Source organism: Notolepis coatsorum (assembly GCF_963971535.1).
Source record: "Notolepis coatsorum genome assembly, chromosome: 11".
NCBI lineage: Eukaryota > Metazoa > Chordata > Actinopteri > Aulopiformes > Paralepididae > Notolepis > Notolepis coatsorum.
Window position 1 is genome coordinate 52,801,131 of NC_140175.1, and position 15,181 is coordinate 52,816,311.

Below are 15,181 nucleotides of genomic sequence, written 5' to 3' on the forward strand. Positions count from 1 at the left end.
ACTACTACCTAGTTAAACACTAGATACAGTGCAGCTGCTGCCTGTGCATAATTGTATGTTGCAGTTCTAATACTGTTGTCCATGTTGAATAAAATAAACGTAACTAAACTTAAACCTGGTTATACAGTCAAAATATAGTAAGACAATAAAATGCCATTTGCACATGTTTCTACTATGTCCCATGATAACAAACTACTGGGAAGAGGTTGTGAATATAATATCTAGTTCTAAGTATCAGAGACTCCTAGTTTCATATTTCTTCTTGGCCAGAAGCTGAACAATACCTAGCCAGGATTTTTAGTATCACAGTAAGAAAACAAAGAACTAGGAACTGGTTGAAACTACAATTGAAACATTAAAAGACTCAGTAGAAGAGGTTTATCAAATACATAACATATAGAATAAAGGGGTGCGGGAAATATAGTTGAGAAAAGATGGAAAATATGGAGAAATGATTATAGTAGATGAGCCCATAAGTAAATAAATAATTGATGTAAATGGTAATTGGCTAATTTATATTGTTTGAGAAATAAAGACTGCGATGTGTGTAAAACACATAAAATGTCATTTATAGCACATTTAAGGGATATATTTATAAACTTATTTTTTAGGTGAAAATAATGATGAGTTACAGCTTCTTTGACCCACATCAAAACGTCCTTCTGTGTGATGGGATCTAGACACTACCATTATGAAGACTAATGAGTCAACAGGAGAGCTGTGTGTGTGTGTATGTGTGTGTGTGTGTGTGTGTGTGTGTGTGTGTGTGTGTGTGTGTGTGTGTGTGTGTGTGTGTGTGTGTCTGTGGGTGTGGGTGTGTGTGTGTCTGTGGGTGTGGGTGTGGGTGTGGGTGTGGGTGTGCGTGCGTGCGTGCGTGCGTGCGTGCGTGCGTGCGTGTGCAACAGCACCACCACCTGGCCATATTTGGTATAGTCTTCATTGACCAGGATGGGAACAGGATTGGGGTCCTGGAAGCGTCTTTATTAAAGCCAGCCCAAGAGTGCTTCCGCATTCGCCTGATTGGCCCCGGTAACGCACGCAATGCGCATTTTCTTTTTTGCCACTCACTCATGGAAATGGAATACATATTATCCAAACGAGGACCAGATTCACTCATAACGCCATAACGTTATTTTGCGAGCCCAGCTGTCAGAAACTGTACATTGTAACGTTAACACAGCCCAGCTGTCAACTGTACATTGTAACGTTATGTTATTTCGGGCGTTTTATTCATAACGTTATTTTGCGCGACTAGGCCTGCCACGATAACACATTTTGCTGGGCGATTAATTGCCCCCGAAAATATCGCGATAAGCGATATTATTGCGACCTTAGAGATTTTTTTTTGAGAAATTTATTTCCCAAAACTTTTATTTTGAAGCCCACCGCTCCGTCTTTTCCGGTGTTTGACTTTTATTTTGAAGCCCACCGACCGGACCGGAAGCAGAAACTATGAGCCGACAACATGCCTCGTCCGGTTCTGTTTTTGAGCTAATGATAAAACAAATTGTTGGTGAACAACTACCTTTCGGTTAGTTTTAACGTTAGCTACTAACGTTAGATGCAGCTACTACAGGCAATCAACGATGTGGAGGAAGCGTCAAAGCAGTAATAGAATAGCTGTGGTGCGTAAGCACTGCAGCACGACTCGAAACTACCGGAGTGTTATAATAAATTAATTCATGTTTAACTTGTCCCCGTGTCCAGTCCTTTGACTAGCCCCACCCGTTCATTGTAAACAATGATGCATGTAATTGTATTAACGTTATTCTGTGTTGTACTTGTAGCTATGCTATACGTTGTATTTCGTTTGTTAGATATTTAGCTAATGTTGTTAGCATGGAATGAGAATCAAAGCTCTATCTTTCATCTTTATTTAGCAGTCCAGTTTCTCCGGGCAGTAGCGAGTAACTACTTGGGTCTAAAAATAGCTAACGTTACACTACAAATAATGCTACTTGGTTAAAAGGAGCAACACTATTGAGAAATGTAGTTAAGCTGTGGCGTTGCCCCACGGAGCTCCCGTGCTGTACTCTAGTAACGTCAGCGGCCCGCCTCCCAACACGGACAGTGACTGAAGGGGCACTGGTTCCGCCTCATTAAAACAAACGCGCAAATAGCAATTAATCGCGCCCGTCAAAATCATTGCATTCATTTTAATTATCGCAGCAATTAATCGATTTATTGCTTATCGCGGCAGGCCTATGCGCGACTGTACATTGTAACGTTAACACAGCCCAGCTGTCAACTGTAGTTTGTAACGTTATGTTATTTCGGGTATTCATAACGTTATTTCATGCGACTGTACATTGTAACGTTAACACAGCCCAGCTGTCAACTGTACTTTGTAACGTTATGTTATTTCGGGCGTTTTATTCATAACAAACATTGACGCGATTCCGCCAACACATATGTAATATTAATAGGTTTTGCTATGCATAGAATAACAGAACAGATTGACAGGTGGTGACAAAGCACTCGGCATTTATTTAAAAAGCTGTGAACTGTACTTTGTAACGTTATGTTATTTCGGGCATTTATAACGTTATTTTGCGCGACTGTACATTGTAACGTTAACACAGCCCAGAAATAACATAATGTTACAAAGTACAGTTGACAGCTGGGCCGTGTTAACGTTACAATGTACAGTCGCGCGAAATAACATTATGAATGCCCGAAATAACATAACGTTACAAAGTACAGTTGACAGCTTTTTAAATAAATGCCCAGTGCTTTGTCACCACCTGATGTAAACAAGACGAAAGTCTTTCTCTGGTCTGCATCCCCTTAACAATTGTATGTATTGAGCTGTACTGTACTGTACCCATTCTGCAATCTGTTAATAACATTTTCAATCAATCAATCAAACCTGTCAATCTGTTCTGTTATTCTATGCATAGCAAAACCTATTAATATTACATATGTGTTGGCGGAATCGCGTCAATGTTTGTTATGAATAAAATGCCCGAAATAACATAACGTTACAAAGTACAGTTGACAGCTGGGCTGTGTTAACGTTACAATGTACAGTCGCGCGAAATAACGTTATGAATACCCGAAATAACATGTTACAAAGTACAGTTGACAGCTGGGCTGTGTTAACGTTACAATGTACAGTCGCGCGAAATAACGTTATGAATAAAACGCCCAAAATAACATAACGTTACAATGTACAGTTGACAGCTGGGCTGTGTTAACGTTACAATGTACAGTTTCTGACAGCTGGGCTCGCGAAATAACGTTATGGCGTTATGAGTGAGCGAGTTATGAGTGAGCGAGTGAGTGGCAAAAAAGAAAATGCGCATTGCATTGCGTTACCGGGGCCAATCAGGCGAATGCGGAAGCACTCTTGGGCTGGCTTTAATATAGACGCGTCCTGGAAGCCTGAATGCCTTCTACAACATAACTGCATTTCCGCGTCTCTGATTGGCCAGGTCATTTCTGGTCATGTGACATGTACGCCCAATCGTGGGACCGCAAGTTTCTACAATGGTTAAGCTTAGGCGCTCTTTCGAAGTAGGTTAAGGTTAGAGTTTGTCTTAGAGCATGGCGATAGAATGCCTGCCCTGATTCCGACGGTTAAGTTTAGGCACTCTTTCGAAGTTGGTTAAGGTTAGAGTTTGTCTTAGAGCATGGCGATAGAACGCCAGGTAGTTTGCAGGCTGTTAGACCCGGAAATAGGCGCAGAACTTGCTGTTCCACGATTGGCGCACATGTCACATGACCTGGCCAATCAGAGCGCAAACCTCGAACGTGGAAATGCAGTTCCGTAGTCGAAGGCATACACGCGTCCTGGAAAATGTATGTGTCAACTGTAGTTTGTAACGTTATGTTATTTCGGGTATTCATAACGTTATTTCATGCGACTGTACATTGTAACGTTAACACAGCCCAGCTGTCAACTGTACTTTGTAACGTTATGTTATTTCGGGCGTTTTATTCATAACAAACATTGACGCGATTCCGCCAACACATATGTAATATTAATAGGTTTTGCTATGCATAGAATAACAGAACAGATTGACAGGTGGTGACAAAGCACTCGGCATTTATTTAAAAAGCTGTGAACTGTACTTTGTAACGTTATGTTATTTCGGGCATTTATAACGTTATTTTGCGCGACTGTACATTGTAACGTTAACACAGCCCAGAAATAACATAATGTTACAAAGTACAGTTGACAGCTGGGCCGTGTTAACGTTACAATGTACAGTCGCGCGAAATAACATTATGAATGCCCGAAATAACATAACGTTACAAAGTACAGTTGACAGCTTTTTAAATAAATGCCCAGTGCTTTGTCACCACCTGATGTAAACAAGACGAAAGTCTTTCTCTGGTCTGCATCCCCTTAACAATTGTATGTATTGAGCTGTACTGTACTGTACCCATTCTGCAATCTGTTAATAACATTTTCAATCAATCAATCAAACCTGTCAATCTGTTCTGTTATTCTATGCATAGCAAAACCTATTAATATTACATATGTGTTGGCGGAATCGCGTCAATGTTTGTTATGAATAAAATGCCCGAAATAACATAACGTTACAAAGTACAGTTGACAGCTGGGCTGTGTTAACGTTACAATGTACAGTCGCGCGAAATAACGTTATGAATACCCGAAATAACATGTTACAAAGTACAGTTGACAGCTGGGCTGTGTTAACGTTACAATGTACAGTCGCGCGAAATAACGTTATGAATAAAACGCCCAAAATAACATAACGTTACAATGTACAGTTGACAGCTGGGCTGTGTTAACGTTACAATGTACAGTTTCTGACAGCTGGGCTCGCGAAATAACGTTATGGCGTTATGAGTGAGCGAGTTATGAGTGAGCGAGTGAGTGGCAAAAAAGAAAATGCGCATTGCATTGCGTTACCGGGGCCAATCAGGCGAATGCGGAAGCACTCTTGGGCTGGCTTTAATATAGACGCGTCCTGGAAGCCTGAATGCCTTCTACAACATAACTGCATTTCCGCGTCTCTGATTGGCCAGGTCATTTCTGGTCATGTGACATGTACGCCCAATCGTGGGACCGCAAGTTTCTACAATGGTTAAGCTTAGGCGCTCTTTCGAAGTAGGTTAAGGTTAGAGTTTGTCTTAGAGCATGGCGATAGAATGCCTGCCCTGATTCCGACGGTTAAGTTTAGGCACTCTTTCGAAGTTGGTTAAGGTTAGAGTTTGTCTTAGAGCATGGCGATAGAACGCCAGGTAGTTTGCAGGCTGTTAGACCCGGAAATAGGCGCAGAACTTGCTGTTCCACGATTGGCGCACATGTCACATGACCTGGCCAATCAGAGCGCAAACCTCGAACGTGGAAATGCAGTTCCGTAGTCGAAGGCATACACGCGTCCTGGAAAATGTATGTGTTTTATTGATTGATTGATTGAAAACTTTAATGAACAGATTGCAGAATGGGTACAGTACAGCTCAATACACACAATTGTTAAGGGGATGCAGACCAGAGAAAGACTTTCGTCTTGTTTACATCAGGGTCCCCTATTTTCAATTCATAATGACATTTATGACATACACAACATACAGATATACAGATATAATAATCTAATCATCTAATATAATCATGACATTTATGACATACAGATATACAGTACTGTTACATTTGTGACATACAAGATATGCAAATATACAGATCCTAACAGTAAATATATACATACGAGGGGGAGGGAACTGTACATTAGTAAGGGGTGGGTGGGTGGGAGGGAGGGGGGTTCAGACATTTACGGGGGCCAGTTTCGAATTGCAGCCTCCCGTAGGTGCTCTTTGAGAGCGGTTTTGAAGGTGGGTAGTGATTCACATTTTTTTACGGCTGTGGGTAAGGCGTTCCACATTGATGTGGCATAATTGCAGAACGTGTTTAGTCCCTTGTTTGAGCCGAATCTGGGTTGGACATGATTTGTGGAACTCCCTCGGGTGTTGTGGTCATGGTATTCACTGACCTTTGGGAAGTATTTCGACATGTACATGGGTACCTTAGTGGTGTAGTGTATCTTGTAGACCAGGCCCATTGCAAGTTGCTGTACTCTGTCGTCTACTCTACTAAGCCATCCTAGGTTGGCAAAGTGTGCAGGGGTGAGGTGTGTTCTAGGAGTAAGGTCAAGCAGTAGTCTGACCAGTTTGTTTTGTGATGTTTGTAATCTTGTTTTTAGTGCCTTTGAGGTGCTTTGGTACCATGAGGTGCAAGCATAGTCGTAGTACCCTTGAATGAGTGCTCCTGTTAGAGTCTTCAGGGTATTTTTGTTTACCAGAGAGGAGATCCGGTACAAGAATCTTGTTCGTTGGTTGACTTTTTTGATTACATTGGATGCCATTTTGTCACAGGAAAGATTTGCCTCTAGGATGGAACCCAGGTTGCAGGTTTTGCTGGGGGTTGCGTGGAAGAATAAAGAACATAGAATAATAATATTCCTTTCTCACGCACACACCTGCCGTCCCTCCTCCTCACTCCCTTCCTCTTCCCTTCACACCCTACCTCACAAACCTTGTCTCTTTCACCCCCCCACCCATAGGTTAAAATGTTTCACAGAACTGGGAGCTCAGTCTGATTTCTCCTGGCCGGAGAGCAGAGGCTTCCACTCAACTCCTGACCTATTTTTGTATTTGACTTTCAACGCTTTACCAATACATTTGCCATGAAGATTTGACCACACGCATAATTGACCTCATCGGTTCGACCGCAAGAGAAAATACTGTCTGTACTGTATGTTTAAAAGCAGCATCTATCTAACTGTACACGCCTGTGACACAACAGCAGTAGATACTGATGACAATCATACAGCTGAGTCATCCACTTAGTTATCAAGAATAAACAGAGAAGACAGTGTAACCTAAATAATGTAGCAGGGATTATTCTATCACAGCTGTGTGTGTGTGTGTGTGTGTGTGTGTGTGTGTGTGTGTGTGTGTGTGTGTGTGTGTGTGTGTGTGTGTGTGTGTGTGTGTGTGTGTGTGTGCGTGTGTGTGTGTGTGTGTGTGTGTGTGTGTGTGTGTGTGTGTGTGTACACTCGCATGTGTGAGTGTGTGTCTAAGCTGACATAAACCATGCAGCTGAGTTGGAGAATGTGTATTTTAGTGAAATACAGTTCTCTAAGCTGGTAATGTGTGTGTGTGTGTGTGTGTGTGTGTGTGTGTGTGTGTGTGTGTGTGTGTGTGTGTGTGTGTGTGTGTGTGTGTGTGTGTGTGTGTGTGTGTGTGTGTGTGTGTGTGTGTGTGTGTGTGTGTGTGTGTGTGTGTGTGTGTGAGAGCGCGCGTGTGCGCGCGCACGCGTGTGCGCGCGCACGCGTGTGCGCGCGCACGCGTGTGTGTGTGTCTGTGTGTGTGTGTGTGTGTGTGTGTGAGAGAGAGAGAGTGCGCGCGCGCGTGTGTGTGTGTGTGAGAGAGAGCGAGTGTGCGCGCGCGTGTGTGTGGCTCAGCGCGGGGCACATAATGAGTGAAATGAGTACATATATAGTCACGCAGCAGGAAAACTCCTTTATATAAAAAAATAAAAAAAGAGAAGACATTTGATAATAGCATACAACTATGTACTCAAACATAGCCACGGTCAGCTAAATTTAAACACCAGGACCACAAGACACACAACATTGGACAAGCTGATAGCGGGCAAAGTTTTGAGGCAATGAACTTTTTAGGCAAGTTTGCCACCAATAATGACCAACATCACCGGTTCCTTATAGAGGGTTTCAGTGGAATTGTGCTGCTAGGGAAACACGTGGAACCGTATGTATATCAAAAGCTGACAGGAAAACAAATGTAATCCATTTAGAATGTTTATGTTGTCAGGTTGAAATGTCTAGACTCAGCAGCTGCCATCACCCCAGTCATCACACACATAATAAACCTCTCCATAAAACAGGGACACGTCCCCATGGACTTCAAAATTGCGAGAGTAACACCCCTGCACAAAAAGGGCAGCAAATTAGACCCAGGCAACTACCGCCCTGTTTCTATCCTTACATCCATCTCGAAAGTCATCGAAAAAATAGTATACGAACAGGTCGAAAAGTACCTCGCGGAAAAAAATCTAATCTACGAATTCCAATCTGGCTTCAGAACATCCCACTCCACTGACACATGCCTTCTCTATTTGAACGACCACATCAAGCAAGAGGTGGACGCGGGCAAATACTGCGGCATGGTCATGCTGGACCTACAAAAGGCCTTCGACACTGTCAATCACACCATTCTGATTGACAAGCTAAAAGCAATTGGTTTTGATAGTCTATCAGTGAGCTGGATACAATCCTACCTGGAGGGGAGAGAACAGATGGTGGAGGTAAACGGTACCCTATCCCCCCCCCCCTCACAGTGAACTGTGGTGTTCCACAAGGAAGCATACTAGGACCGCTACTCTTCCTAATTTATGCAAATGACATGTCGTCAGCTTGTGACTGCAACTTGTTCCTGTTTGCGGATGACTCAGCCCTGCTGGTCTCGGACAATAACAAGTTACAGGTTGAAAAAACCCTCAGCTCGGAACTAGGCAAAATCTGGCTCGCCGACAACAAACTATCATTACACATGGGCAAAACAGAGTCCATTCTCTTCGGTTCAAATAACAAACTCAGCAAGACCGACGGCTTCTCAGTTACAGTGGGTGACAATATTGTCACAAGGACAATAGAGGCTAATCTTTCCTGTGACAAAATGGCATCCAATGTAATAAAAAAAAGTCAACCAACAAACTTGATTCTTGTACCGGATCTCCTCTCTGGTAAACAAGAATACCCTGAAGACTCTGGCAGGAGCACTCATTCAAGGGTACTACGACTATGCTTGCACCTCATGGTACCAAAGCACCTCAAAGGCACTAAAAACCAAATTACAAACATCTCAAAACAAACTAGTCAGACTACTGCTTGACCTGACTCCTAGAACACACCTCACCCCTGCCCACTTTGACAACCTAGGATGGCTTAGAGTAGACGACAGAGTACAGCAACTTGCAATGGGCCTGGTCTACAAGATACACTACACGACCAAGGTACCCATGTACATGTCAAAATACTTCCCAAAGGTCAGTGAATACCACGATCACAACACCAGAGAGAGCTCCACAAATCCTGTTAAACCCAGATTCGGCTCAAACAAGGGACTAAACATGTTTCGCAATTATGCCACATCAATGTGGAACGCCCTACCCAAAGCTGTAAAGGAATGTGAATCACTACCCACTTTCAAAAACACTCTCAAAGAACACCTACGGGAGACTGCAATTCGAAACTGGCCCCTACAAATGTCCTAACCCAGTTGTACAGTAAATGACCAAGTATGGCTTTGTCAGTATTCCAATGTACAGTGTACAGTGCCCCCCCCCCCTCAATCAATCAATCAATCAGCCTGTGACGTTATCAACCTAGTCTCTTTAGCAAATTCATTGATCCACAAGGAAGCATACTAGGACCGCTACTCTTCCTAATTTATGCAAATGACATGTCGTCAGCTTGTGACTGCAACTTGTTCCTGTTTGCGGATGACTCAGCCCTGCTGGTCTCGGACAAGAACAAGTTACAGGTTGAAAAAACCCTCAGCTCGGAACTAGGCAAAATCTGGCTCGCCGACAACAAACTATCATTACACATGGGCAAAACAGAGTCCATTCTCTTCGGTTCAAATAACAAACTCAGCAAGACCGACGGCTTCTCAGTTACAGTGGGTGACAATATTGTCACAAGGAAAGATGAAATTACCTACCTGGGTTCCATCCTAGAGGCTAATCTTTCCTGTGACAAAATGGCATCCAATGTAATAAAAAAAAGTCAACCAACAAACTTGATTCTTGTACCGGATCTCCTCTCTGGTAAACAAGAATACCCTGAAGACTCTGGCAGGAGCACTCATTCAAGGGTACTACGACTATGCTTGCACCTCATGGTACCAAAGCACCTCAAAGGCACTAAAAACCAAATTACAAACATCTCAAAACAAACTAGTCAGACTACTGCTTGACCTGACTCCTAGAACACACCTCACCCCTGCCCACTTTGACAACCTAGGATGGCTTAGAGTAGACGACAGAGTACAGCAACTTGCAATGGGCCTGGTCTACAAGATACACTACACGACCAAGGTACCCATGTACATGTCAAAATACTTCCCAAAGGTCAGTGAATACCACGATCACAACACCAGAGGGAGCTCCACAAATCATGTTAAACCCAGATTCGGCTCAAACAAGGGACTAAACATGTTTTGCAATTATGCCACATCAATGTGGAACGCCCTACCCAAAGCTGTAAAGGAATGTGAATCACTACCCACTTTCAAAAACACTCTCAAAGAACACCTACGGGAGACTGCAATTCGAAACTGGCCCCTACAAATGTCCTAACCCAGTTGTACAGTAAATGACCAAGTATGGCTTTGTCAGTATTCCAATGTACAGTGTACAGTGCCCCCCCCCCCCTCAATCAATCAATCAATCAGCCTGTGACGTTATCAACCTAGTCTCTTTAGCAAATTCACAGTAGCATTCCATTACATCATCACTACATCTTGGTAGGCAAACAGGTGATTGTAATTAAACAACAGGTGCTTGTAATCAAACAACAGGTGATTATAACTAAGTGACAACCATAGCCAATTGGCTGTGTTTATGGCATTTTGGTAGCAAATGCTATGGATTGCCATCCCTGTTGAAAGCAATATTGCCTTAGTTGTCCAGCTATCATGGTGGAGAGTGGTGTTGAGCTGTGACACCTACCTGCCCCCCGCTGTGCCGTCTGCTGGGTGAGAAGAGCGCTGCCGGGTCTGTCTTACAGATGTTGAAATGCTGCCTGCTGTTTGGGGAGTATTCAGTGTCCCCTCTCTCTCCCTCTCTCTTCTCCTCAGACTGGTTCAGGGGAGGATCTGAACGCAGGCCCTAGCAAGATCACACCCCTCATCTGGCCCTGGGCTCCACAGGGAGGCATGTTTAGAGCAGGCTGTTTATATGAATGATCCAGACGAAGAGGACACCAGATTTAGGTATTTCTTTGTATTCCGTAGTAGTCTGCCTGCCTGTCTGTGTGGCTGTCTGTCTATCTGTCTGTATGCCTGTCTGTTTGTGTGCCTGTCTGTCTATATGTCTGTATGATTATGTGTCTGTCTGTCTATCTGTGTGCCTGTCTTGTCTGCCTGTCTGTCTGTGTCTCTATCTGTCTGTCCATCTGAACCTCATGAAAAAGTGTCATGTTCCATAGTTTTTTGGTCACTACGATGATAGTATACTGAGTAGTGACCACAATATGATGGAACATACCATTATATTACCACCGGTATCATGTTTTAAATTGGATTATACCATGGTGTTATTTACGAACATAACTTTTATCATAGCAGTACCGTGGTAAATCATCTATCTACAGTACAATGGCCGGTACCCTGGTAAAGCTGAAAGTAGCATCATACCACCATGATGCTGTTTAAAGTGAACCTCTGACTAGCGTGCCCTCCAGCAGTAGCTCCCAGATGACGTCGTGTGAAGCTGGGAGAGCGGGGGGCGGGGCATCGGGAGAACACTCCGTCTTCCAAACGTCAACAGTGTGTGACACTAAGCGCTGTAGACCCAGTCAGACCATGTAGCTGATGGATTGATTGATTGATTGATTGATTGAAAACTTTATTAACAAGAATGGGTACAATACAGTACGGCTCAATACAAACAATTGTTAAAGGATAACTCCAACATTTTGGGAAATTAGCTTATTTAACATCTTCCCTGGAGTTAGACAAGAAGATACATACCTTTTTTGTCTCTGTGCGTGCATTTAGCTTTGGGAACAGACGCTCCGTTAGCATAGCTTAGCTTCATCACTGGAAGTGAGGCAGGACAGTACCCTGACGTTCCCTACAGGTTTGTTGATATTCTCATTCCTTCAAAGGATCTGAACCGATTGAAGTTTATGGATACCATGACTTAAAATCCTCTTACCTTGACGATTAAAAGCCTCCCCAATTTAGAAAACAGTAATCCAATGGCTGGTATTGATATACTACTAACTACTGCACGCTAACGGAGCTAACCGGACACTCAAGCAGATAATGAGAGCAATGACTTCCTTTCTTGGGGGTTTCAAAATAAAAGAGCGACGTCTATAGCAGCGGAAAACGTTTATTTTGTACATTATCTAACGTTAACACGAACCTAAACTAACTTTAGGTTAGTTGTAACATTAGTTTAGGTTCGTGTTAACGTGTTAACCGGTTAGCTCCGAGCGTCCAGTAATTAGTAGTATATTATCAATACCAGCCATTGGATTACTGTTTTCTAAATTGGGGAGGCTTTTAATCGTCAAGGTAAGAGGATTTTAAGTCATGGTATCCATAAACTTCAATCGGTTCAGATCCTTTGAAGGAATGAGAATATCAACAAACCTGTAGGGAACGTCAGGGTACTGTCCTGCCTCACTTCCAGTGATGAAGCTAAGCTATGCTAACGGAGCGTCTGTTCCCAAAGCTAAATGCACGCACAGAGACAAAAAAGGTATGTATCTTCTTGTCTAACTCCAGGGAAGAAAAATGTTGGAGTTATCCTTTAAGGGGATGCAGACCAGAGAAAGACTTTCATCTTGTTTACATCAGGGTCCCCCATTTTCAATTCATCAAGACATTTATGACATACGCAACATACAGATATATATCATGACATTTCTGACATACATGACATACAAATATACAGTACTGTTTCATCCTTACATTTATGACATACAAGATATACAAATATACAGTACTGTTTGAGAGAAAGAGATCATTCGAGGGGGAAGAAACTGTACAATGGAGGGGGGCGGGTGGGGGGGGGGTTGGACATTTACGGGGGCCAGTTTCGAATTGCAGCCACCCGTAGGTGCTCTTTGAGCGCGGTTTTGAAGGAGGGTAGGGATCCACATTATTTTACGGCTGTGGGTAGGGCATGCCACATTGTTGTGGCATAATTGCAAAACGTGTTCAGTCCTTTGTTTGAGCCGAATCTGGGTTGAACATGATTTGTGGAACTCCCCCTGGCGGCTGACGGGTTGACTAACGCTGTAGACCCAGTCAGACCATGTAGCTGACGGGTTGAGTGCCCAGTTCTGGGCCCTGCTAGGTGTCCTCAAAGGGGGTTCCTCAGAACAGTGGTTCTCAAACCTTTTCATGTGAAAGAGCCCCAAATTGACACATAATTGGCCAAGGACCGCATTTGATAAGAGTGTGTCCCAGGGATCCCCATCTGAGAAAATATTTGCGTTATATAATCCAGAAGTTCATTACTGTCCGTCTATACTGTAGGTGGCAATATAACAGAGGAGAGAGCAGAATAGTCATTATTTTTTTTTTATATATTTTTTTTTATTATTTTTTAAACATACACATAAACATAAACATAACAACAAATTAGACACACAAGCATTAACAGTAAACATCCAATGAAATCACCATTTGAATCATTATAAATGTAGTTTACGAGATATATACCTAATACTTGCTATCTAATACCCTACATATGCTCTTGCTCGCTCACCGGTTGAATGCATCGTGATGCTATCAGCTTTTTAGCAGCTGTGAGACCGGATAAAACTAGTCTCTTTAGCTGTATAGGGGCTCCATACTGAAAAACATCATTCAACAGCAATACAGAGGGATGTACAGGTATGTTCAGAGATAAGAATACTGATCATTGCTGGGTCACTTCTTTCCAAAATATCTTAACCGGTGGGCAATCCCAATACATGTGCATGAATGTACCCTCATCCCCATTTGTACATAAGGAACATAGGGAGTCTTGTTTAAGTCCCATTCTGTTCAATCTTATAGGAGTCAGGTATGTCCTATGAATATAATTAAGATTAATTTGTTGATGGTCCGGGTTACATGACGCAATTCGAACGTTTGCCCAGACTTCTTGCCAATCAAAATCTATTTCCAAGTCTGGTATATCCCTCCTCCAGACTGAGTCTAGTGGGAGGATTCCATACGAAGACGTCAGTAAGTGATGATAAAAATCAGATACGAATCCTCTCGATGTCTCTCTTTCATAGAAGAATGTGATATCTGTGATGCTCAATTGGTATCAGAATAGTCATTCTTATACATTATCTCATTGTCCTAACTTCTAGTGGAGAAAATATTAGTGGAATTAAACTCTTCCCCATTTTAAGGGTTTAATGGTCCCTCCAGGAGGCATAGTTAGATTTTACTGTTATTTCTTTCAATAGAACTTTGCCCAATCAGATAATGTATAAGAATGACTATTCTGACCGCAGGTTTCACTCCCTCCTCTGTTCTCTCACTGTGGAATTCTGGACTAAATCATATAGAGCAGCAGAAATCCTCTCCTGGTCCCTAGTCCCTAATCACTTATCAGACGGGGGTTTCTATTCCTGTACATGGACAGGTTTCTGAAACATCTTTAGACTACACTGCAGTGTTTATAAATCGTTTGCCAGAAGGGGCGAGTGAAGGGCCAAGCATTCTGAGAGAAGCTAGCAAACGACACTTCCTTATTCAGGCAAGAAGCTGTAGGTCTGTAGGTCTGAGACTCTGCTCTGAGACTCTGTTTACAGCAGCACAGGGATCTCTGTATTGAGGGGTTGGGACTTACACACAAAATTGGCCAGAAAACACAAGGGTACACACACACAAACACACACACTCAGGACACATTCTTCTACACATGCATGCATACAATACATCAATCACATGGACACACACACACACACATACACATACACACATGCAGTGTAGCCTAGAGTAGAAGATGTTTCAGAAGCCTATCCATGTACAGGTATCGATATTGAGAATGAGTTTAATTTGATGTTTTATTGTCCATTATATTATGAGTTGCGTCAAAAGTTATTTGACAGGTGTAAAAACCTTGAGTTAATGTGGTTTAGTGATGCAGATAGATTAAAATGGATTTTTGATCACAGGGTATTTGCACTTTCAGAATATTTAGAGAAGGCTTGGGATAAACGCACGAAAATAACATATATGTGATGTATTTTGGCCTCTGATGGTGTGCACGGTGTAGCTTACAGTACAACAGCCTCGGACAGTCCTTCATACCAGCGGCCATCAGGCTCCACAACAGTGGGCAGCGACTAGCAGCCTCCAGGCCCCACAACAGGGGGCAGCGACAGCGACTGCTACCAGACATTGACCTGGGACTTATAGGAACCCAAGGGGGACAAAGTAGACTACCCTG

At 42.9% G+C, this 15,181-nt stretch overlaps 1 protein-coding gene across 1 annotated transcript in view; it reads right to left on the minus strand.

The window, feature by feature from the left end:
* The window catches only part of smtna (smoothelin a), a gene marked incomplete at its 5' end in the record, with an annotated part of 40,262 nt that extends 26,751 nt beyond the window's left edge, over positions 1–13,511 (minus strand). The window contains 3 exons of the mRNA XM_084324931.1: positions 10,724–10,869; positions 11,435–11,485; positions 13,499–13,511. Of these exons, the coding sequence (XP_084181057.1) occupies positions 10,724–10,869; positions 11,435–11,485; positions 13,499–13,511 (210 nt within the window). The remainder of the gene's footprint in view (positions 1–10,723; positions 10,870–11,434; positions 11,486–13,498) is intronic.
* Between the last annotated feature and the right edge of the window lie 1,670 nt (positions 13,512–15,181).